Consider the following 24,551-nt stretch of genomic DNA (forward strand, 5'->3'; position numbering starts at 1 on the left):
CATTTTGGAATGAGATGTTCCATGGGCAGGTGTCCACATACTTTTGGTCTTGTAGTGTTTCTATCCCTATCTCTTTAACACAAGCAAAACCTTGTTTCCCCAATTTTTTGCTTCAGGGTTGGGACACTGTGTTTATTTAGTCTTAATGTTGGGGTGATTTGACATTACACTCATCTTGCTGGAATTTTGGAACTGGTTATTCATTCCCTTTGGTATGACGTTAGTGTTCATTAATGTCATTCATTCTCTACAGAACAGAGCCACCTTGTGGCTTTACACTAGCTAGGTTTCCATTAAAGGAAAGGTTCACCCATTTCAATGTTATATTGTTTTTGTGCATCTCTGAGTGATGTTCTGTCGATTCTCTGGGTCATTTCATGTTTTCACATGTATCCGAGTTAGCATTCAAGCAGACAGAAATCCATCCGGTATGACGTAGCACTCTGATAAAGTGGCTCTCGCTAAACTAGAAGTTCATAGGAATACGACTTTTAGATTGCGGAAAAAAATATCCTGCCGTAAATAACGACAAACCTCAAATAAGTCCTTCTGGAAGTTCACTGAATATGTCGTTTTCGAATGCCGAGGTTGCATAATCCTCACTGATGGGGTTATCTCCAAGTTATTTAGAGAATACAACCATATCCCGGATTCGAAAGATGATGAATGGCCTGAAGGGGAGAAGCCTGAAGACCCAGGAAGAAACCGACCAAGTTGTGGACCGTGGTACACATTGTTTGCCTGCATGTATTTGGGGAGAAATTCCCTCTCTGAAGAACATGAAGAAGTTGGTGAGGAGGCACGGACAGAAGAACAACACGGCACCCCCTGTACCTACATCCCTCTCCGAACTCGTCATTCCTGAGAGCTGTTCCTCTAGCATGATAGTGGACCCAGGCCAGAAAGAATTCTGATCTTCACAACCACAAGCAACTTGGAATACCTGTGTGACTTAAAGGACTGGTTTGCAGATGGACCATTCAAGACAAACCCTTGTCTATTCAGCCAGGTGTACACCATTCATGGGTTGTAGTAGGGGAACATAGCTCCAACAGTGTTTATGTTGCTGCCCAATAAGATAGGTATGTATCAACAATTACTATTAACGTTGCTTTATTGAAGTGTTCACAACAACAACAAAGAACGACAAAATGTAGGCCTAAACATGCAGTTTAACATTATATATTAAATTTTTTTAGGGAACATACGCTCTTGCCTGACCTGAAAAACTAGACTGACTTTGAGCCGGCGTGTTTGGCCTGCGGATCCCTCTTTCACAGGAAACAGGCCTGTGTCGCATGTCACTACCTCACAGGAGAGGCATTTGAACATAAAAAACAAACATATTTTCATCAAAATGCGTTTTTTTTGCAGAAATGCCTTCTTGAACATGTGAACTTTTTCATGTGCCTTAATAACAAACTCATATGTAATCTGTAAATATAATTTGAAATCACGAAGATGTTAAACCATGATTGGTTGAGATAATGAGGGAGCTGGGACATTCTGCCACTTAAGCCTGCTCGGTCAAATGGCACAATACTGTTCTCTGCTACCGCGAATATTTGAAGGATCCATTGGATTAACTAATATTTTCATCGTGGACTACATGTAAAGTGTAGCTACTGCTTTCAATACCAGTGTTGTCCTGGATACCGCTGCTACTATCGACACAGCTCTGTCTTCTGTGCCTAAAGCAGTCTGGACTGGTTGAAGCCGAGTTGGACGGATTCGTTTGAAAGCGTTTCAGAAAAGTCTGCTGTGAATCATCATAATCCATATAATATACCGGTAAGAGTCTACAGTTAAAATGCCAAGATAGCCACATGTACATACGTTGTCTTAACTGAATCAAAAAGTTATTGTTAGCTGTTGTTAGCTATATAGGTAGGTAGCTAGACAGTTGCGTACAGGTACCTTTACCGCTTGCTTTGTCCTGCAACGAGCCGTTGTTTACAGATGACTCGTTGCGAGACAAAGTAATGTTAAGACGGCTAGCAGAGCTGTCCATTTGCATTATGCTGTTAATGTGATTGATGATGTGCTAAGGCATGCATGACATGATGATCATCTTTTTCATGCTTTCCAGTTTGTCATATTTAACTAGCTAGCTGTCGAAGATAGTCGCTAGGGTGCGAATGCTAATCGATTAGCAAGCTAATCAAACCCCATGTTATGTTACAGTGACACATGCTAAATTGGCTAGCTAGCCACAATGAAAATAAATCTAAGTACTAGCTAGCTATTGGATTATAGATTTCTAGGTCGGTTTTGTTGCTTGTTCAACTAGCTGGCTAGCTAGATAAATACTATTTACATTTAGCCAGCTGGTAACCATGAAGCTAAATGTTTGCTAAATCTTGCTTTTTATATTGTGTCTGCATTGCCATTGTTGGTCTGGAAGCAGGTTAAGTGTGTATAGGTCATTTCAGTACAGCTGTAGCAGTCAACAGGCAAAAAATAAGCAGTAGGACATTAATTCATTCATGTTTTAATTTATGTTTCTGGAATTTATCTTTCAGCATAAACCTGCTCTCCGCCACCAGTACAAGGAGATGATCGAAGGTGAACAGGCAACACTTGAGGTAGTATTTTGTCTTTGTACTTTGAGCTTATTGCTTGGACTTGGGTGTCAGTTAATGTATGGCTGGTATGCAGGGTTTTAATGTCTTGTCTATTTCTACTTTTTGTCTGCTTTCCTCCTTTACAGCCTGGTGTTGTTGTAGCCAAGGAGCTTTCACTCAGATGGAACCAGATATCAGCTGCTGTACAATGTTGAAGTCCTTCCTCCCAGAGATGTAAAAGCATCCCCCGGGCGAGACACAACCCGGCAAACATAGATTTTTGAGAAGATCAGAACGTTTGCAATGAAAAGGCCATGGACATTACATGTCCTGCTCAAAGGCTATATTCCTTTCGTCATATCATAACATGACCTGAACCACAGTTACTCAAAAGATCTTATGATATAGGCCTAGGAGATGAAATGTTTAGAGAATCCATTTAGGCAATTTGGTGAAAGTATTCCTTTTCTAAATATACTGTATGTTCTCCAAGGATTAATGTAGATCAGGTGTGAAAATTACAGCAAAATGTTTGAATACAGTGTATGATATGCCCTTTTGAAGCTCTAGAAAACACAATTTGAAATGTTCTAACATTTTAGTAATCAATAAATACAAAAAATGATGGGGTAAAAATAACAAAAGACGACAACAACAAAAGAAATAGAAAGCTACATGACAATGCCGTGCCATAAAAACAAGTTCAAACTTTCCACCGTGTTGAGGCGGCTCCGCACCTGTGTTGAGACTGCTGGGGAGATGCGTTACCCAGAGCGAGGGAAAGTGCTCACTGCTCCACAGCAGTAGAAAGCGAGCCAAGGAAAATACGGGGCGAGACCATAGCATCCCTGTCTGTTGATGTATGCCACCTTATGGGATATAACTTGACCCATGGGGGTCCCCAGTGACAACAGCCGCAAGTCCATCCACAGTGCTAGAGCACGTAGACAGGACGGGGACACCCGTAGTGACCGGTTTAGGTGGCACGATGTGTCCAAGCGAATGTCTATTCCCCACTTCCTTAAAAGGTTGCATCAGCAACAGCCCGAAAGGAACCATGGCTATCATAGAAGCCATCATCCCCAATATGCGGAGGCAGCCGAAATTGAGCCAAGCAAAGCCGGAAACCGGTCTCCCTCTGCAAGGACAAGAACGCACAATTCTCAACCGAGTCTAACTCAAGACCCAGAAACGGAATGCGTTGTAGACTCAAACATCTCTTCTATTGATTCACTATGAAACCCATAAACTGAACATGGGAAACCAGCATGGATGTGTGTAACACCCCCTGCTCCCTTGACTCTGCTACCACCAGCCAATTGTCCAGGTAGTCCAATATCCTGAGCCCCAGACACCGCATAGGTGCCAAACTTGAGGCAAAGCCCGAAAGGGAGACTCGGGAACTTTCTGTGAGGGTAATATATGGCCACTAAAGTACGCCGCCTCCAGGTCGATGGAGGTGAACCAATTGCCCCAGCGCACTGACTGTAACAACAGGCTGTTCGTGAGCATTCTGAATTTGTAGACACAGGTGTGCTTGTTTAGGACACACAGGTTTAAAAAGGGATGCAAAGTCCAAACCAGGAAATACCCGGCTATACCAGCCGTCCTGGGCCTCTGACATAGGAACCATTCGGTTTGCCTGCTTCTGGAGAAGGGAAGAAATCTCCTCCCTCAAAATGGGCACTGAGGCCTCAGGAACAGTTGACATAATGATGCCTTTAAATCCTTGGGGATGCACAATGAATTGTAGCCTGTACCCCAACGTCACTGTTTGCATAATCCAGGGCAACACTGCGCATGCAAGCCATTGGTCTACACAGACAGCGAGTCTCCCATAAAGTGCCATCTAAACGGGTTCAACGACGCCTTGTGGACTCTGAGAATTTGATTATTTTTCCATGCCTTTTTTAATTTCCACAGACAGGTTTATCACCTGTGGAAGGTGGGGCTTGCAATGAGGCACGGTGTTCATTGGCCTTATCAGACGTGATTCAAATGTTCTTCAGTAGAGGGCGCTGGTGCGCGAACTCTCCCAAGCTGACTTGACCGGCTGAAAGTTGAACTATCATTGAGGACTATGACCCTCCGATGAGCTCCACAACTAGTCATTCATATACCTTGGTTGCTTGTTGTTTGATTTGAAATCCCCACAGCTGTTAAGGTTTTTCCTCCAGAGGAAAACATTTTTTTTTTACCAGAGGCTCCCATAGTGCCAGGGAGCTGGGACTGGAGCACACCGTGTAGTCTGTGGCTGGCAGAGGGTTCATAATGCAGCCTGAGTTGTTGTTGTCTCACCGGAGCTCGCTGCTTCGCGCCTGCAAGGCTTCTGGGGCTGCTGAATGTGGGAGTTATTTCCTTCAATGATTTATTAGGTTATCTCTACACCATTGCCCTGGGACTTCAAGTGGGCTGCAGAGTGAAGAAATGAGAGGAGGCCTAAGCTTTATCTTCCCAACACTCCTGTTCTGACTCGCTCACTTTGCAAAAATGCATATTCACATCACTAGCCTAAAACACACATCAAAGCATTACATTATTTTTTGAGGTGTAGGTTATTCATTTAACGAATGATTGCCTTTTGTATTTCCATAACGCTGTTAGACTGTAGCAAACAAATTACACATTCCGACGGTGTTACTTGGTCGGTTTCAAAGTGTAATTCCCTCATTGGTCACGTGTCTGTGCTGTTGTTTGGTCTAGACGGGCAGTGGATGCCATCAGAACATTTACAATGTCTGAGAGTCAACTTGTTCTCACATTTCTGTTGATTTGTGAGAGGTTTTATTGTCAGATTTTATTGAAAATGTTTTGCTCATGGGTCAAAGTCTTTAATATTTTGCATGATAGTAACATTACTCCCTGTATTCTGTAAGGATACTTTTTTATAGTCGCCCTATGTTTTTCAATGGACAATAAACAACGTAGCCTACCTTGACAGACAAAAAGAGCGTTTCAGATGCTTCCCCTATTTAGCCTTAATCCATGTGTAAGATAGTAGGGCCATTTTCCACATGAGTTCAGTTTATGCCTACCCATTTAGCTGATGAGTGAATTGGATTCCTCGGAACATATGCTTTTTGGTTTACTTTAATTTGTTGAAGAGCTCTGTTATTACTCCATTTTCTATGTAGTCTGTTGCTTCTGAACATCTTGCATCCATACACAGTCATCTGTGTCCTGGCATAGGCTCCAAATGTACTCATGGGAGACTATTTTACCACAATGATAAAGAAGTGCTTTGGAATTTGATTGTGTCATTGTGTCTCTTGATAACATTTGTGCCTGTCTCCTCATGAATGATTTCATTGCCTGGGTGTGGGCCATTGTTTTATTTACAGATGCCAAAATGCAAAACGTGTCACTGCTTGACACCACAGGAAGTGATGGATTTTTCATGCCACTTCACCCATGTACTTAAACTGAGTCATCAGCCAATTATATGGTAGTACTGAATCATCTCTCTAAGTAGAGCACTTTGAAACACTGACCTGCAATTACTTTAATAGGTTAATATTTACTTTTGACCTGCAATTAATTTAATAGTTTAATATAATTCTCTCATGAAATATAGTATATTTTTACAGTCATTCAGATGGTTTCAGCCATATTGTGTATGGGAAATCAATACCCACAGTATCATTGGATAAGATAATAAGAACGTCCAAAGTACATCAATATGCTGCACACTATTTTGGATTACTCTGGAGCTTTTTGAGTACACAGTGTCCAGGTGCCCGACTCACTGCTGAAAAACATGTTACTTCTATCAACATTATCACCTTTATTGTAATTATAATTATATAGTAGCCAAAAGGCTTAGTATCTGTTACATGTTTTTCAAGTATGAGATCTTTGCTAAACCTATGAGAGACATTTGAATGTCTTTACAGGGCTGTGAATGTCAGGAAGCTATCAGGTCTGAGTGCTGACTATCAGTCTTCACACTTGATAGCCCATCTCCTCTACAATGAAAGGGGGAAATGGAAGTAATGGTGAGAGAAAAATGCAATTTAGATGTGAGACAAGCTCTTGATAAACCACTTACAAAAGCCATGCAGTTTCACATTTCCACTTAGACTGAACATTGAAACATAACTGGCCCCCATCTATTGATTTCCACGTTCTTCTCAATATCATCCGGCTGTTGATAGGATTTACTCCAGAAGACAGTCAAGGAAGACAGTCAGAGAAGGCTGGAAGAGAAGCCCTCCTCTCCAGGATAGAGGGGGCATATGGTAGATCGCAGGTATTCTTTCTATTTGTCCCATTAGTTAGAGGCTACCTTGGAGGGAGAACATGGAGATAGAACACAGTGGTGTACCTGCAGTAGAGCAAGTCTGTGATGCCAGTTTTGCCATGGACGAGCACCAATTAGATCAACAGAAGTGAGTTTTTTATTTATTTGATATTAATCTACTCCAGCGTGCTGATCTGACTGATGATACTGTAGAGTACAATGATTTGGATACTGCAATACTTTGTATGTAGTGCTACACATGAAATATGCATGTGTTATTACTGTGTTATTGCTCTGTGTCTGCAGGTAATGTTTGAAGCACATTTCTAGTGTTAGTATTTTCACAATCTTTGTAATGTGCTAAGTTATCACAGTTAACAGATGGATGTATTTTAGTTGTGTCTTCACAGCTGTAGCAATAGTCAAGTAGGATAATGCAAAACATTTCTGTGTAAGCCAAGAGCACATGACTGTTTAGGTCTGCCTTAGAATATATTTGTCAGGTAGACAAAACAAGGACATTTGAAAAAAGAAAAGGAGAGCCGCGCACTCGGAGCTCAGATGCAATCATTTTAGAACCAACGTTTCGACAGCCAAGCTGTCTTCATCAGGGTATAACGACAAACTGCGGGTCACTAGTTTATATAGTTTGAAAGGAGACACACAGGTGTCTGTAATCATGGCCGGCTGCGGCTTGATTTCATTGGTCGATTTACAGATATAAATAGAACATATAAAAAAGAGGAATGGATTACATATGATCGTAGATACAATTTGGCCACATACTGCAGGCCTACAAACGCTATTTACAATGGATAGCAAAAACACAATAATCACAAAAACCATATGATTTCTAGCTTTGACAATTGAGCCAGTCATGCTTTAAAAAGGTTCCAACAGCCAGTCCGTGCTAATTTCTAAGTGACACCCTGGGCTTTGTGACCTTACTGGCTTTCCATGGCCACATTGATTTTCCTCCCACATTACAGATAATTGCTGGGTGCTGTGAATCCTATCCTCCCAGAGCTGTAACAGGGAGGTGCTGTAGTGTGTAGAGAGCTGCTATCTGATATTGGGAAGATGATAGACCTTAATCTCATTGATTGTTGGGTTTCACTGGAAAAACTCCGTTCTCTGCTAGGAGTAGAGAAACAGTTATACACACTATAGAGTGGAGTTGATGTAGTTATTATAGAGTTTGTTATGAAGTTAAATTGTATTTAATTATGAACCTTGTTTTGAAAGAGATTACTGTATCATGAAAATGAGATACCAAAAAATGGGCTACATAAAATGTTTAAGTTTAGATTCAGAACCGAAAGGGAGTATTTTACACACTCATAATGATGTATCCTTTCTCTGACTTCCATGCAATATAGTATTTCCGTATAGCTAATATCATTCATGAGGATAATGTCCAATTTATAACGATTTAATTTTAATTGGTCAACATATAATCATTCACTTTTCAAATTGTGAAACAAATCACTCTATTGGTCCAATAAATTGAGTCCATAGGTTTTGTGAATACATTAGTCACCTTTAGTACAGTGTTTGGTGTCTTCCGGAGCTGCAGTTATTATATGAATAATTCTGCTGTTTTGCATGGTGTTACTGTCAACGTTTTATGCAAATCACTGCATCCACTGTTTGTTCTGCTCCATAAACTCGGACAAAGACACTCCCCCCCCCCTCTTAATATGTCACACTCACAACTATTTTGATAAACTCACTGCGAGTGAATCACTTATTTGAGGGTTTGTAAACATTTTCAAGTCCGTCATGTACAGAGTAGTCATTTAAGTGTAGTTGGTGACTATTGTATGGTTATTTTGTGGCTCTTAGTGTACCATCCTTGTTATTTGTTTTCTTATGTTATATATGCCTAAGAGTGTGGTTGGTACATCTGAATTTTAGAACCTAGTGTGACAACCATGCCGGTTGGTAGAGTATTTTGTAAGGAGCTCACATCTAGAATTAGATGATTTTGGCTACTTTCCACACACACTGGCATTTTATCAAACCTAAAACATGCATCATCATTACTGTGGTGATGACCGTTGTGCATATTTACCTCAATCTTAACATTTAGGTCGAGTGATGAATTAGATCAACAACAAAAAAAGATCAGCAGCGTTGCCTCACTTGGAGTGGCCCCCATCCTTGCGCTAAATGGTGCGGTCTGGTCTGGTTTGTGTGTCATGGAAAAACAGGCCACTGATGCATTGCACTGTGGCCCAGGGGCCAGTGGCAGTCCACATGACTGGATTGGTTCATGTCAAGTATTTATGTCACGGGGAAATACTTTTTCGACCTCGGCCTAGTCCATATGGTTATCCTCAACTTTATGGTAATGAGAAAAGCGGAGAGGGTGTGTGTAGAAGTGCTATACAAGGTGTATCTGTCGTGTATTGGGGATTACTAGCCTGTACTTAATCATTCATACAGTAACAGTTCAGCTCTCATGGACCACTGTCCAAAACCTACAAGACAGCATATCTGTTATGTAATTGAATTTAATTCAGTTGCAGCAAGGCAACACACATGTGCTTCACTTCATAACTAATGGAAGACTGCGTATGCCATTCACGCATGAGAGAATCTGCTCAGGGTAATCCAGCATGAACTATCATAATGCTGTAATGCTGCAGCTTTAAGGGAGAATTCTGCCCTAACAATCCCTTAATCAGAACACGAGATAATACAACAGAAATTACTCATTAATTGAATAGCCTGGGGCTAGAATTTACTCTAAGCTACAGTACATGATTAATGCATATTATTGGCAAAGCCTTGTTTTGGACAGGTGCTTGAGTGATGGCTAGTAGGCCATTTGATTTCATAGTGTGACGTTCAAAGTTGGTGCTAGTATTTATAGGCCTGAAAATGTATTTTTGTCTCATCTGCTGCTCAAATGGTTGGGGAAAGTTACATGTGTTGTTCAGTAGTGTTCCACAAACAGCTCATTGCTTTGATGTCCTGCATCATCGTTGTTACCATTGTGCAGCTAGGTGAAGGGGAAGGAACAGGGGAGATGCTGACTTCCAATAGGTTTTCCATTTTTTTGTGCCCATTTTCTTAGCGAAGCATCAGTAGTGCACCAGCACAGCCACTTATCGGTTCCTAGCTGTTCACGATTGATCCCTCTTTGCTTTCTGATGCAGTGGCCCGGAATGTGATGTTGTTTCATTACTGAGGCAGAAGAGACGAGCTGGGTCCCAGCCCTGGGGGTATCTCTCTCTCCCTGACTTGGACAGAACCACAGTACGTGATTACAGCTGAATGGTTCAGGCAGGCTAACTCAGTCAGTTGCCTATGGTAACTCCTGCTGGAGCGTGGAACAGACAGAGACTCTGGACTCTGGAGTGAAGGAGTGAAGGGGTGAAGGGGTGAACATCCAGTAGAGCTGGTGAAAGGCTCGGTTCGGAGAGAGAGGAGGAGAGGAGAGGAAAACGAGGGCTGTCTCAAGGCCTGTCATTAGCTATGGACCCAAATATGGACCCAGATGACAATGAACTTGGAGTGTTCACCGTCATTCAGTGAGTAGATAATTCACGTCCTAGTACGCAGTTCTGTATTGTAATTTTGTAATCAACAAGCTGAATATTGGTTTGATTACATAACATTTTTATAATTTGGAATTTTAAAACATCAGTGTTAGTAATCAATGAATGCTGTATAGGATTCATTTCAGGATTGGGGATTGTGGATTTAGGATTGTGGATTAACCATAAATCCACTCCTGGTTGAAGTTATTTGCATAACACATGTCACATCAAAGTTGTCTTTTCAGTCTACAAATGCCAACGTTTAATATAACAACTGAGGATAAGATGTATATTGTATACATGTGATTAGATTGGACTATGTGTGGATGTGGATGCTGGGTATTGGTTGGCGATGACACAGTAATTGGCCATGTGATGATTGTACTTTCCACTGATGTTATGTAAATAGCTTGTATTGACAGATGGAACCTCCAAAACCCAAACACGCTTTACCCAGCATAGGATGGAATAATATTGGTCGGTGCCTCAAAGTGTTTTGGGAATTTAGATTTATCCCTCTTTGAATAATTCCACTGTACTGTACATAATGTTATTGCCATGCGTACTGTACTATGTGACCTTATCTTGGATTAGCAGGGTGTTAACCTCTTTAATGTGAGCTTTGAACTTCTTAAGGAGTTTTACTAAAACTGATCAACTGAATCAAAATCAATTTTGACTTATTCTGTGATCTCAGCCAGGTTTCACTCCACTTCTAATTCCAATTAGTCACACTGGTGAATATTCATGGAACATGCCATTAAAATGTTGAGCTTCCTGTTTACACTGTTTAATTCAGTGAATAAATCACCAGTGGCATGGGGATAATGAGGATGACACAACTAGATCACAGACACACAAACAGATTGGCTAGGTTAAAGCACTGATGTGGCACACATATATGCATGCAGACAGACAGACAGCCAGCCAGGAAGGCAGACGAAAGTGCGCACACACACACACACACACACACACACACACACACACACACACACACACACACACACACACACACACACACACACACACACACACACACACACACACACACACACACACACACACATACGCAGAATGAGATGGAAGATGGACTGGGGGGCAGTGTGGTGTTGGTGGTCCATGTCAGAGTGCAGCTTGCTGTGACGGTTGCTGACACATACATCTGGTTGAGGGCCAGGGGCCACCTGAGCCAGGTGAGGGCGAGAGGGCAGTCTACCACCACTGACAGATTAACCTTGTACTGTATCTCTGCTGTGGGCTCCAACAAACTAACATACTCAACAGCACTGAGAAAATGCACCATGTACAAACAACCTATACTGTATATTTTCCTTCACAGTCTGATGCATGTGTCGGTCTGAAATGTATATTTTGATATCTTGAATGGGAGGGTATAAGTCTGAGTATGTGCTGCTGTCCTTAAATCATCACTCCGTACACTAAACTCCCGAAAGTGATTACTCCATAGCCTTCTGCTTATAGGTCTTTTAGCTTTCTTTGCGAGCAACTTGAGTTAAAGGTACAATACAGCCGTTTTTATCTCAATATCAAGTCATTTCTGGGTAACAATTAAGTACCTTTTATTGTGATTGTTTTCAATTAAAATGTTACAAAATAAACAACAATAGTTTCTTAGCAGAGAGCAATTCCTCAAGCAAGAATTTTGCTAGGACTATCTGGGAGTGGTTTGAGTTGGGAGGGGAAAACTGAAAGTTAGCTGTTATTGGCAGAGAGGTTTGGAACTCTCTTTCTTATTGGTCTATGAACTAATTTACCGCATGAATGCCAAACCTCCCTCCCACCAAAACAGGCTGAAATTTCAGGCAGTCTTTTCAAACAGCTCTTACACTAAAAGGGCATTATCATACATTTCACAGCATTATTTCAACCTCATAGTGTGGAGATACATATAAAACACAGGGAAATCACGTTTTAGACTGCACTGGGCCTTTAAACTCTGGACTTGCAGAATTTAGCTAACCATGGGTGAAATCAGCTCTTTTTCAAACGAGCTCGGGGATAGAGGCAGCTATGTTAGGAATCAGAGGGTGAGTTTTGATTGGTTCAAGGCCCAGGCCACCGTCTCCTTAGATGTCCCTCCTGTCTGACCTTAATATCCTCTGCCACTCCCGCTGGCCTCTAGGCAAGGCAGCGGCCCAAATGGACAAACAGCCCAGAATACGCTGAGTCTCTCTTTCTCCACCACAGCCATGGGACAAGCAGACTGTCAGATATTTTCCACTCACTGATCTGATCTGGGTGTACTAGATGCCTTGGCTGTTTGGCAGTTAGGAGCATTGGGCCAATAACTGAAAGGTTGCTGGATCGAAATCCCTAGCTGACAAGGTAAAATCTGTCGTTCTGCCCTTGAGCAAGGCAATTAACCCTAATTGCTTCATGGTCACCGTCAATAATGGCTAATCCCCTGGCTGTGACCCCATTCTCAACGATGTCTCAGGGGGAATGAGATACAGGTTACCCACTAGTACAGGTTACCCACTTGTACATACAGTGAAGCAGGACTATATAAGCACACCCTAATTAAATAATAATACAATTATTACTATACATGATCTGCACCATATATGTCCATATTTTGTAAGATGGTTATACTGTACCTCTATATTTCAGGCTGTTGTGCCTGTGAGCCTCTTATGTGTGTGATGCTGAACTTTACAGGTTGTTCAATTCTATTGACCAACCGTATGCAGAAGGAGACAATATTTCCCCATTTCCTTATTGGTTACTGATGAAGTTACAAAGTTGTAGAGCGTCAGCATTCCTGAGGCTCAAGGTCTCTACATGGTCAGTGGGGCATCAGGGATGTCTGAGTCTGACTGATCAACCATGCTTCTGCCTCACTGCCTTAAAGAGAGCAGCCAAATCATGAATCTGAATAGAGTGGGAATGACAAGTTGCTTTATTGCACGGCTCACCAACAAAGGCACTCGAAGTCACTCTCTAGACGCTAACAAGCTGTGGCATTTTAATATAGAATGGTTGCTGTGTGTCTGCAGGGAAATGGCTACAAATGATTGTTTTAATGCTTTAGCCTGAGTATCCCAATATTATACTAAGAAATGTAAAACGCATTGTATGTGTGATGATCACAGGAGAGAGAGAGTGTCTGAATAGATAGCCTGTATTACCGAGGAGAGAAGACCATTTTATCAGGATGTCGGAGACAAGATGAGTCAGTATCAAACCCCATATATCACAGACGCCTTAGTGATCTAAATTGCCTCTTGGTGCTTTTTGACAGAGGGACCTGGTCTGTAGACTCTGATTAATGAGGGGCGATTCTTCCTCAATTGGATAATAGACATTTGCTAATCTATCATTTGCATGTGAGACTGTAGAGTGGGCTGGCACTGGGGTAATTTGAGTGTGTTTGCAGGTGGCATTAGTTATGAAATAGGCTACATTCCTTTATATGTTTCCTTTGCTAATATCCTCACATCCATCAAAATGATTCCACAGACCATATTGAAAATGGCTTTGAAAAGCAATGCCTTTACGCGATGTAAAATATGTCTTTCGGTCTAGCAATATGAAACATAGGAAACATTCAAACTCAAAATGTGAAATAACAGCTTCCTTGCTTGAAGAATGCAGTTGACATGCTTCTGAATAATTCAATGACTATGAATCATAGGAGTGCCTCAGCCCTCCTCCCATCCCCGATCTTATCTGATCTTAAAGAAAAACAAAACAATTGTACATAGTGTTTCTTATTACTTCAAAGAGCTTCTGGACATCAGAACAGCAATCACTAACCTCAATTTAGATGAAGACTTCTACTTTAATGAGTCTTCGACGCAGGACATATTGCTCACTCCGGACCAGGCTCTATTCCCTCACACTCGGAAGAGGGAAAAGCCGTAATATACTATGCTTCTTGGAGTCATGGCTGAACAAGGACATGGATAATATACAGTTAGCTGTAAACAGAGCCACAGGTGACACAATCTCTATTGCACTGCACACTGCCCTTTCCCACCTGGACAAAAGGAACACCTAAATGTGAATGCTGTTCATTGACAACAGCTCATCGTTCAACTCCAAAGTGCCCTCTAAGCTCATCACCAAGCTAAGGACCCTGGGATTGAACACCTCCCTCTGTAACTGGATCCTGGACTTCCTGACGGGCCGCCTCCAGGTGGTGAGGGAAGGCAACAACACATCTGACAACACTGGGTACCCCTCAGGGGTGTGTACTTAGTCCCCTCCAGTACTCCCTGTTCACCCACAACTGCGTGGCAGCACACGGCTCCAACACCATCATTAAATTTGCCGACGACACAACGGTGGGACAGCTTGTAGGGAGGAGGTCAAAGATCTGGCACTGTGGTGCCAGGACAACAACCTCTCCCTCAATGTGGGCAATACAAAGGTTCTTATCATGGACTACAGGAAATGGAGGACCCGAACACGCCCCCATTCACATCGGTGGGGCTGTAGTGGAGTGGGTCAAGAGCTTCAAGTTCCTCAGTGTTCACATCATTAAGAACCCACAGTGGCTTGCAAAACTATTCACCCCCCTTGGCATTTTTCCTATTTTGTTGCCTGGAATTACAACCTTGAATTAAAATTGTTTTGGGGGGTTGTATCACTTGTTTCACAACATGCCTACTACTTTGAAGATGCTAAATATTTTTTATTGTGAAACAAACAAGAAATAACAAAAGAAATGAGAACATGAGCGTGCATAAATAGTCAGCTAACTATTTAGCTCCTTCAAGTTGGATGGGTTCCGCTGGTGTACAGCAATCTTTAAGTCATACTACAGATTCTCAATTGGATTGAGGTCTGGGATTTGACTAGGCCATTACAAGACATTTAAATGTTTCCCCTTAAACCACTTGAGTGTTGTTTTATCAGTATGCTTAGGGTCATTGTCCTGCTGGAAGGTGAACCTCCATCCCAGTCTCAAATCTCTGGAAGACAAACAGATTTCCCTCAAGAATTTCCCTGTATTTAGCGCCATTCATCATTCCTTCAATTCTGACCAGTTTCCCAGTCCCTGCCAATGAAAAACATCCCCACAGCATGATACTGCCACCACCATACTTCACTGTGAGGATGGTGTTCTCGGGGTGTTGAGAGGTATTGGGTTTGCTCCAGACATGGTGTTTTCCTTGATGGCCAAAAAGCTCAATTTAGCCTCATCTGAGCAGAGTACCTTCCATGTTTGGGGAGTCTCCCACATGCCTTTTAGCGAACACTAAACATTTTTGCTTATTTTTTTCTTGAAGCAATGGCTTTTCTTCTGGCCACTCTTCTGTAAAGCCCAGCTCTGTGGAGTGTACGGCTTAAAGTGGTCCTATGGACAGATACTCCAATCTCCGCTGTGGAGCTTTGCAGCTCCTTCAGGGTTATCTTTGGTCTCTTTGTTGCCTCTCTGATTAATGCCCTCCTTGCCTGGTCCGTGAGTTTTGGTGGGCGGCCCTCTCTTGGCAGGTTTGTTGTGGTGCCATATTCTTTCCATTTTTTAATAATGGATTTAATGGTGCTGCGTGGGATGTTCAAAGTTTTGGATATTTTTTTATAACCCAACCCTGATCTGTACTTCTCCACAACTTTGTCCCTGACCTGTTTGGAGAGCTCCTTAGTCTTCATGTTGCATCTTGCTTGGTGGTGCCCCTTGTTAAATGGTGTTGCAGACGCTGGAGCCTTTCAGAACAGGTGTATATATTGAGATCATGTGACACTCAGATTGCACACAGGTGGACTTTATTTAACTAATTATGTGACTTCTGAAGTTAATTGGTTGCACCAGGTCTTATTTAGGGGCTTCATAGCAAAGGGGTGAATACACATGCACGCACCACTTTTCCGTTTGTATAAAAAATGTAACACGTAATTTTTTTATTTCACTTCATCAATTTTGACTATTTTGTGTATGTCCATTACATGAAATCCAAATAAAAATCAATTTAAATTACAGGTTTTAATGCAACAAAATAGGAAAAACGCCAAGGGGAATGAATACTTTTGCAAGGCACTGTATCATGGTCCGAACACCAATACAGTAAAGAAGAGGGCATGACAATGCCTCTTCCCCCTCAGGAGGCTCAAAATATTCAGCATGGGCCCTCAGATCCTCAAAAAGTTATACAACTGCACCATTGAGAGCATCTTGATTGACTGCATCACCACTTGGTATGGCAACTGCTCGGCATCAGACCGCAAAGCACTACAGAGGGTAGTGCGTACGGCCCAGTACATTAATGGGGCCAAACTCCCTGCCATCCAGGACCTCTATAACAGGTGGTGTCAGAGGAAGGCCCTAAAACTTGTCAAAGACTCCAGCCACCAAAGTCATAGACTGTTCTCTCTGCTACCGCAATGCAAGTGGTACCGGATCGCCAAGTCTGGGACCAAAAGGTTACTGAACAGCTTCTACCCCAAGCCATAAGACTGGCCACCCTGACTGTTTACAATGACCCTCTTAATTATAATTATATGTATTATTTTTCTTGCACTGGCTCTGTTTACACTCACACATACTACATTGACACACACATACACACTATAATAACGCTCACACACAAAACACACACATACACTCTCATACAGACAAACTTTAACACTCTTTCACACTCTTCACACACACTGCTGTTATTCTGTTTATTATCTATCCTGATTGCATAGCCAATCCTGATTACCTCAACTACCTCGTACCCCTCGGTACTGACATTCATTGTATAAAGCCTCGCTATAGTTATTTTATTGATACTATTTCAAGGTTCTTTTTTTAATATATATTGTTATATTTAAGCGTTTCACAGTTAAGTCTACACCTTTTGTATTTGGCGCATGTGATGAATAAAGATTTGATTTGAATAGGTTAGCTGCCCTGCATACCGCCATTTAACATAGCATTACAGCTCTGCGGTCTGTAAAAAAAAAAAAATACGATTTCAGTGGGATTTACAATAAAGGAATAATGTCCTAGGTGTTTTGACTGAAATAATGAAATCAATGTGTGTCCTCTCAAATGGCCATGTGAAGTTGTTTGGAGATGTGGTTATGTGAGCTGGTGTCGAGGGTGGATGGCGGAGACCTTAGCTATACAACCACTGAAGAGAATGACAGGGTCCTTTTCCCTTCTCTGCCTGCAGCTAGTCCTTCTGCTCCTCTATGGCCTTGGTGTTCATGTATTGTACAGATCATCCCCCTCTCTCTCTCTCTCTCTCTCTCTCTCTCTCTCCCCTTCCTCCCTTCCCCTCATCACCCTGCCACACCTCCTCTTTCCCTGCTGAGCAACACCCACGCTGCTGCTGTGATCTCTCCTCCTTCCTCCATACTTTCATTCTCAAAACACAACACATGATGGTGGGAATTGATGAGACTGCCCTTTGCAGAGGAGAGGAGGAATTCAAGAAACAGGCTCCATCCATCAGCAGTGATTTGTGTGCCCTACAACCCCAGCGTCCCCCCTACATCCCACCCTCTCTTTCTCGCTCTCTCTCTCCCTCTCTCTCTTGCGCTCTCTCTCTCCCCTCTCACTCAGCCCCTCTCTCTCTCTCTCTCTCTCTCTCTCTCTCTCTCTCTCTCTCTCTCCCATCGCTCTCCCTCTCCCTCTCGCTGTGTCTCTTCAAAGCTGTTTTTACTGCACGGCCCCTGCACATCATTCCACTGCGATGGAAATTAAATGAAGGTGGCTTAATGCAGCTGAACGGAGGCATGCTTTTGAAGGATGTAGCCGGGTGAAGCGCCACTGCCAGATTCTTTTCCAGGGGCGGTGGATTTGTGCTGCTGAGGCGAGGACACAGCAATCACTCAGCCATGCAGAAGCCCTGACAAGAGAACTAATCTCTCCACCTGACTTGTGGAAGCTCCAGCTTTTTTCTCCCTGCATTATTTATCCCCAGTGCTAAAGACAGTGGCACAATGGAGCCAGCAACGTGAAGTAGATGGTCGATTTGTAGTCTTGGACGCACTGACCATAGTCTGCTGCGCACATGGATGTGTTTAGCTTTGTGAAGATGCCAAAGCTGTCAGGGTGAGTCGGATGGATGCTGTTGAATTTGCCTGTCTACTTCCATGCCACTTGTGTAATAGGTGGTGGTGCATACTTTACCCACAGGCATGATTTACAGAGAAACATGGGATTTAACAAGCACTGTTTAGAATGGAATCTGGTGTAATGATTGTAGAAACGGCAGATACTGTTAAAGGATTATTATAATGACAGTCTGAGTGCTGTCGCATGCGATTCCCATGAGAGAGAGAGAGAGAGAGAGAGAGAGAGCGAGAGAGAGAGAGAGATAAGGGGGAGTGATGTGGTCTATGTGTCTAAACTTAATGAGGTGCTTTGCTCAGAATGTGAATATATGGTCAGGTTTTAATCTTGCATTACACTGACTCTGTTGCATATGTGCTGGAGTGTTTTATGGTGGGCTTTATAGCATACGTACATAACCATGAATAAGTGGGTGTCAGCGGCACTCAACTGAAAATCCTATAGTTGTCTTTTTCCAATGGAATATTAGATATTTATACAGGAGTGTTTATAAAGTTGTATTTTGTAATGAGTCAAACGTAAAATAATGACAAAGAGATATGATGATAGTAATTAGACATGAGTGTATACTGTATAAGTGTATATTTAGCTAGAGGTTCTTGTGTTTAGTCAGTAGATTGAACTGAGGAAACTTTTGTTAATGATTGCAATGACTTCAGTTGTGCGCTATGAGGCAGAAATCTTGCCATGTTGTGTTATTTTAAGCCTACTATTTCCATATACTGTTGTCAGCATCTAGCAGACAACAATTCAATATGATATGAAGTGTGTTCAGCCCCCAGGGTGAGTTGCCAATCTATATTGTCAATGCTGTTGCATCTGATTAGGTTGCAGCTTGATCATGTCACCACATTACTTGCACATATTGTAATTTACAAAACTCAACTACAGTACCATGCAGTTATAACTAGGCTATACAGCATAAAATGAGAGGAAATGTGACTGGAATCTGGATGTCTGTCTGTATATTGTAAAAATTCTGAGTAAAATGAAAGGTCTCCCAGACAGACAGTCACCTTTTGGCTCTGTTGAATCTGGTTCAATCTGCAACACTGCATGTCTATGGCTTTGACATCAGTTTATCATCTAACCTCATATCACATTAAATGTCACATTTTCCTGATAAACAAACACTTGTGATGTCAAGTGTCTCAATGAAAGACTTATAAACTCAGCAAAAAAAGAAACGTCCTCTCACTGTCAACTGCGTTTATTTTCAGCAAACTTAACGTGTAAATATTTGTATGAATATAACAAGACTCAACAACTGAGACATAAACCGAACAAGTTCCGCAGACATGTGACTAACAGAAATGGAATAATGTGTCCCTGAAGAAAGGGGGGGTCAAAATCAAATTTAACAGTCAGTATCTGGTGTGGCCACCAGCTGCATTAAGTACTGCAGTGCATCTCCTCATGGACTGCACCAGATATGCCAGTTCTTGCTGTGAGATGCTACCCGACTCTTCCACCAAGGCACCTGCAAGTTCCTGGACATTTCTGGGGGGAATGGCCCTAGCCCTCACCCTCCGATCCAACAGGTCCCAGACGTGTTCAATGGGATTGAGATCCAGGCTCTTCGCTGGCCATGGCAGAACACTGACATTCCTGTCTTGCAGGAAATCATGCACAGAATGAGCAGTAGGGCTGGTGGCATTGTCATGCTGGAGGGACATGTCAGGATGAGCCTGCAGGAAGGGTACCACATGAGGGAGGAGGATGTCTTCCCTGTAACGCACAGCGTTGAGATTGCCTGCAATGACAACAAGCTCAGTCTGATGATGCTGTGACACACCGCCCCAGACCATGACGGACCCTCCACCTCCAAATCGACCCCGCTCCAGAGTACAGGCCTCGGTGTAACGCTCATTCCTTCGACGATAAACACGACTCCGACCATCACCCCGTGTGAGACAAAACCGCGACTCGTCAGTGAAGAGCACTTTTTGCCAGCCCTGTCTGGTCCAGCGATGGTGGGTTTGTGCCCATAGGCGACGTTGTGGCCGGTGATGTCTGGTGAGGACCTGCCTTACAACAGGCCTTACAAGCCCTCAGTCCAGCCTCTCTCAGCCTATTGCGAACAGTCTGAGCACTGATGGAGGGATTGTGCGTTCCTGGTATAACTCGGGCAGTTGTTGTTGCCATCCTGTACCTGTCCCGCAGTAGAAAGGCCTCTTTAGTGTCCTAAGTTTTCATAACGGTGACCTTAATTGCCTACTGCCTGTAAGCTGTTAGTGTCTTAACGACCGTTCCACAGGTGCATGTTCATTAATTGGTAATGGTTCAGTGAACAGGCATGGGAAACAGTGTTTAAACCCTTTACAATGAAGATCTGTGAAGTTATTTGGATTTTATGAATTATCTTTGAAAGACAGGGTCCTGAAAAAGGGAGGTTTCTTTTTTTTGCTGAGTTTAGGATGATTCACAGAAATATGTCCATACCTGTTGAATGACAAATGAAAAGCACATTATTAAATAAATGGCAATGACTTCTACAAGGGACGACTAAAGATTATCGCAAGTCATTTTTGTGCAAGTTAGTAGATTTACCAAATCACTGAATATCTAGATCTGTATCTATTTTATTCTGAATATAACCATAAACAAAACATTGCTGTGTGTTTTGGGGAACACCATGTAAATGTCTTATTTGGAACGAAGGAGGACAGGCCTGTTACTTTAAATGATGTCACTGTTTCTCCACACTGTTGTCTTTCCATGGCAGTGAATGTTTATGATGTTGCTGCTGTTGGGGCATTAACGTCAGCGCACCGCTGTCACTGTTAATAATGGAGCCTATGATTGTGTTCTTACTGTAGTGTTACACAGGTTTCCTCTACTGCCAGCCTGCATTGCAGGCTAGCTGTCCACCCTATAGTTATCTTATGATGGCAAATGGAATGTTTTAGAATGTAATAAGATAGACTGTATGTGTTTCAGAGATCCAGGAGAATACAGATCTCTTTTATATTTGGCTCTGCCTCATGCCTACCGACACCCTGTCGTCTCAGCTGTCACACAGAAGAGCTTGTTCCAGCCTTGTTTTTCTCTCACCGCAGCAATGGCACCTTCCTTGTGCAAATGCTCTAAAACACATGGCTAACATGTATTCAGGTTTTGTGTGAGGGAAAGCTTTGTTTACGTTTTTTTGAATCATTATGTGAAGGATACTGAAACACAAATAATATCCCTTTTGATCATTTTTTTAACTACAGATGTAGGATCTTGTTGGTGCAATAATCTTGCACCAACAGGAAATGTGGATTATAATTAATGGACATCTTTCTACGGTTGACACAATTTTCTTAAGGGAAAATCAAGTCTGAAATTTCAAAGTGGAAATGACAAACATCAAAATACTTTTTAAATGTCAAATACATTACAGGCTTTGAATGTCCTGCATTGCAGGAAAGTTCTCCTACAACAGAGGGTAATCAAATGAATAACCTACATCTGTACATTATGGGTGTAAGTCTTGTTTTACCACAGTATGAGGGTTAAGTAGGAAGGCCAATCGGTAAGAACAGGACCAGCAATTGTTACACTTCTGGGGGGTTAACAAGCCCAGCTATGTAAACCAGGTTAAAAGGAGGATATAAAAAGTGAGAGCTACAGTGTGTCTGTCCATTGCTGTACTATGAAGGTGGTAAAATACACTTTTTTTTGCAGTCGAAGTTTCACCAGGTTTCTACAGCCTCAGATATTTATCACTTACAAATAAACACTCCTCAAAGCTTAAAAACTCTGTTCAACATAAACATATATATTTTTACAAAATGCCCCAAACAGATTTTTACTTAGTGACGGGTATATGCAAAACTGGTTTGAGCCAGCCAGCATGTCTTTATGGTAAAAGCTCTAACATTTGGTTTATGAAAAGTCATATAAAAATAAGCATTTGGGCGGAAGTATGGAATGGCATGTTTAATGCATGATTCCCCCATGCCTGTGTGTGTTTTTTTTTTTATAAAGCGCTCTGTCTAAAATAGAAGTTGTGAGTATACTGTAATGAGATTGCAATTCAGAACCAGTGGTTGTTTGGCTTAAAGCATCTTTACTCTCTAGACGCATGAAGCCAAAGCCTACTTAAAAACAAAGCTACTTTATGTTGAATATTTAGACAACTAGACATGATGGCTTACAGCACTTTAGTACTTTCTGTTGTTTTACTCAATTTTCTTCTAGGCGTTCACCATTACAGCTTTAGATAATGACATTCATGAAATAAGTTTGCCTAGGTCAAGCCCATTTTACCTATCCAGTTTCCACATACATAACTCACTGGACTGGACAACATTTGATTACCCTAAATGTTCATTAGAGTACAAGGGAGGAGGTCTGTTTTAGAAATGGGGGCCTCTTGGGGACAAGTATGGCGGAGATGGCATGGTAGAGGATCCAGCTGGCTGGTGAAAAGAGAGAGAGAAATAAAGAGAGTGAGAGGAAAAAAGGATGAGCGAGGAAGAGAAAAAAGGAGAGAGATTACTGGAAAAAGAGAGGTTTCAGGCAATCATTTGTTTTGTTCTCTTGCTTTAAAGCATGAATGCAGCACTACAATAATGTACAGTAGAATTCAAAGGCAACCCTGTGGCCAAGGGCCAATTGGATTTATTTAAGACTTAACATGAGCATTGGGGGGCGAAAGGATTTGGGCAGGGTATATACTGTACAGTACGAAAGGGTCTGGGCAGGGTATATACTGTACAGTATGAAAGGGTCTGGACAGGGTTTATACTGTACCGTGTGAAAGGGTCTGGGCAGGGTTTATACTGTACAGTATGAAAGGGTCTGGGGAGGGTTTATACTGTACAGTATGAAAGGGTCTGGGCAGGGTATATACTGTACAGTATGAAAGGGTCTGGGCAGGGTATATACTGTACAGTATGAAAGGGTCTGGGCAGGGTTTATACTGTACAGTACGAAAGGGTCTGGGCAGGGTATATACTGTACAGTATGAAAGGGTCTGGACAGGGTTTATACTGTACAGTACGAAAGGGTCTGGGGAGGGTTTAAACTGTACAGTATGAAAGGGTCTGGACAGGGTATATACTGTACAGTATGAAAGGGTCTGGACAGGGTATATACTGTACAGTATGAAAGGGTCTGGGGAGGGTTTATACTGTACAGTATGAAACGGTCTGGGCAGGGTTTATACTGTACAGTATGAAAGGGTCTCGACAGGGTATATACTGTACAGTATGAAAGGGTCTGGACAGGGTATATACTGTACAGTATGAAAGGGTCTGGGGAGGGTTTATACTGTAAAGTATGAAAGGGTCTGGGCAGGGTTTATACTGTACAGTATGAAAGGGTCTGGGCAGGGTGTATATTGTACAGTATGAAAGGGTCTGGGGAGGGTTTATACTGTACAGTATGAAAGGGTCTGGGCAGGGTATATACTGTACAGTATGAAAGGGTCTGGGCAGGGTTTATACTGTACAGAATGAAAGGGTCTGTGCAGGGTTTACACTGTACAGTATGAAAGGAAGTGAACAATGGAAATATACACAGTCGTAATAGTATCTTTGTAGAGTATTTCAATATTCTCTTTATTGTAGCAAACAACTTGTGATTTGTATATAACATGCTGTTTCATACGTTGATACAGTTAATACTGTAAGTACAGCAAAGTACTGCCATGGGTGGTTTGAGTGGCGTGTGTGTGCCTGGGCAATAGTACAATTCATTTCTGTGTGTGTGTGTGCGTGTGTGTGTGTGCGCGTGTGTGTGTGTGTGTGTGTGTGTGTGTGTGTGTGTGTGTGTGTGTGTGTGTGTGTGTGTGTGTGTGTGTGTGTGTGTGTGTGTGTGTGTGTGTGTGTTCGTGTTCGTGTTCGTTCGTGTGTTCGTGTTCGCGCGTCTGTCTACAACTGATTTCCAATTATATTCATTTCTCAACAGGAAACATTCAGAAACCGGAAACATTCAGAAACTCCAAGTCATCTGTGTAGCTTCCCACTGGGAAGTTGCAATGGCATAGTGCATTTTATTAGTTGTACAGTACAGATAATATTTATAAAGAATACACATACACTACCTTTCAAAAGTTTGGGGTCACTTAGAAATGTCTTTGTTTTTGAAAGAAAGCACATTTTTTGTCCATTAAGATAACATCAAACTGATTAGAAATACAATGTAGATGTTGTAAATGACTATTGTAGCTGGAAACGGCT

At 42.1% G+C, this 24,551-nt stretch overlaps 1 protein-coding gene and 1 long non-coding RNA gene across 4 annotated transcripts in view; both read left to right on the forward strand.

Annotated features, from left to right (window-relative positions):
- Positions 1-334: 334 nt before the first annotated feature.
- Positions 335-5,816, forward strand: LOC106581915 (uncharacterized). Its single transcript, XR_001323199.2, has 4 exons — positions 335-1,082; positions 1,200-1,791; positions 2,523-2,585; positions 2,711-5,816. It is a non-coding gene; the product is annotated as an uncharacterized lncRNA (long non-coding RNA).
- Positions 5,817-10,079: 4,263 nt separating this feature from the next.
- LOC106581916 (FERM and PDZ domain-containing protein 4) overlaps positions 10,080-24,551 on the forward strand; it is a 52,127-nt gene continuing 37,655 nt past the window's right edge. For 2 of the 3 annotated variants that reach the window (XM_014164378.2, XM_045704628.1), the window contains exon 1: positions 10,080-10,343. In XM_014164378.2, the coding sequence (XP_014019853.2) occupies positions 10,288-10,343 (56 nt within the window). In that variant the 5' untranslated portion in view covers positions 10,080-10,287. Of the gene's footprint in view, positions 10,344-17,915; positions 18,361-24,551 lie in introns of those variants that run through there. The other variant, XM_014164379.2, reaches the window with a different exon arrangement.

This window comes from Salmo salar, chromosome ssa21 (genome assembly GCF_905237065.1).
Source record: "Salmo salar chromosome ssa21, Ssal_v3.1, whole genome shotgun sequence".
In the NCBI taxonomy this organism is placed as follows: domain Eukaryota; kingdom Metazoa; phylum Chordata; class Actinopteri; order Salmoniformes; family Salmonidae; genus Salmo; species Salmo salar.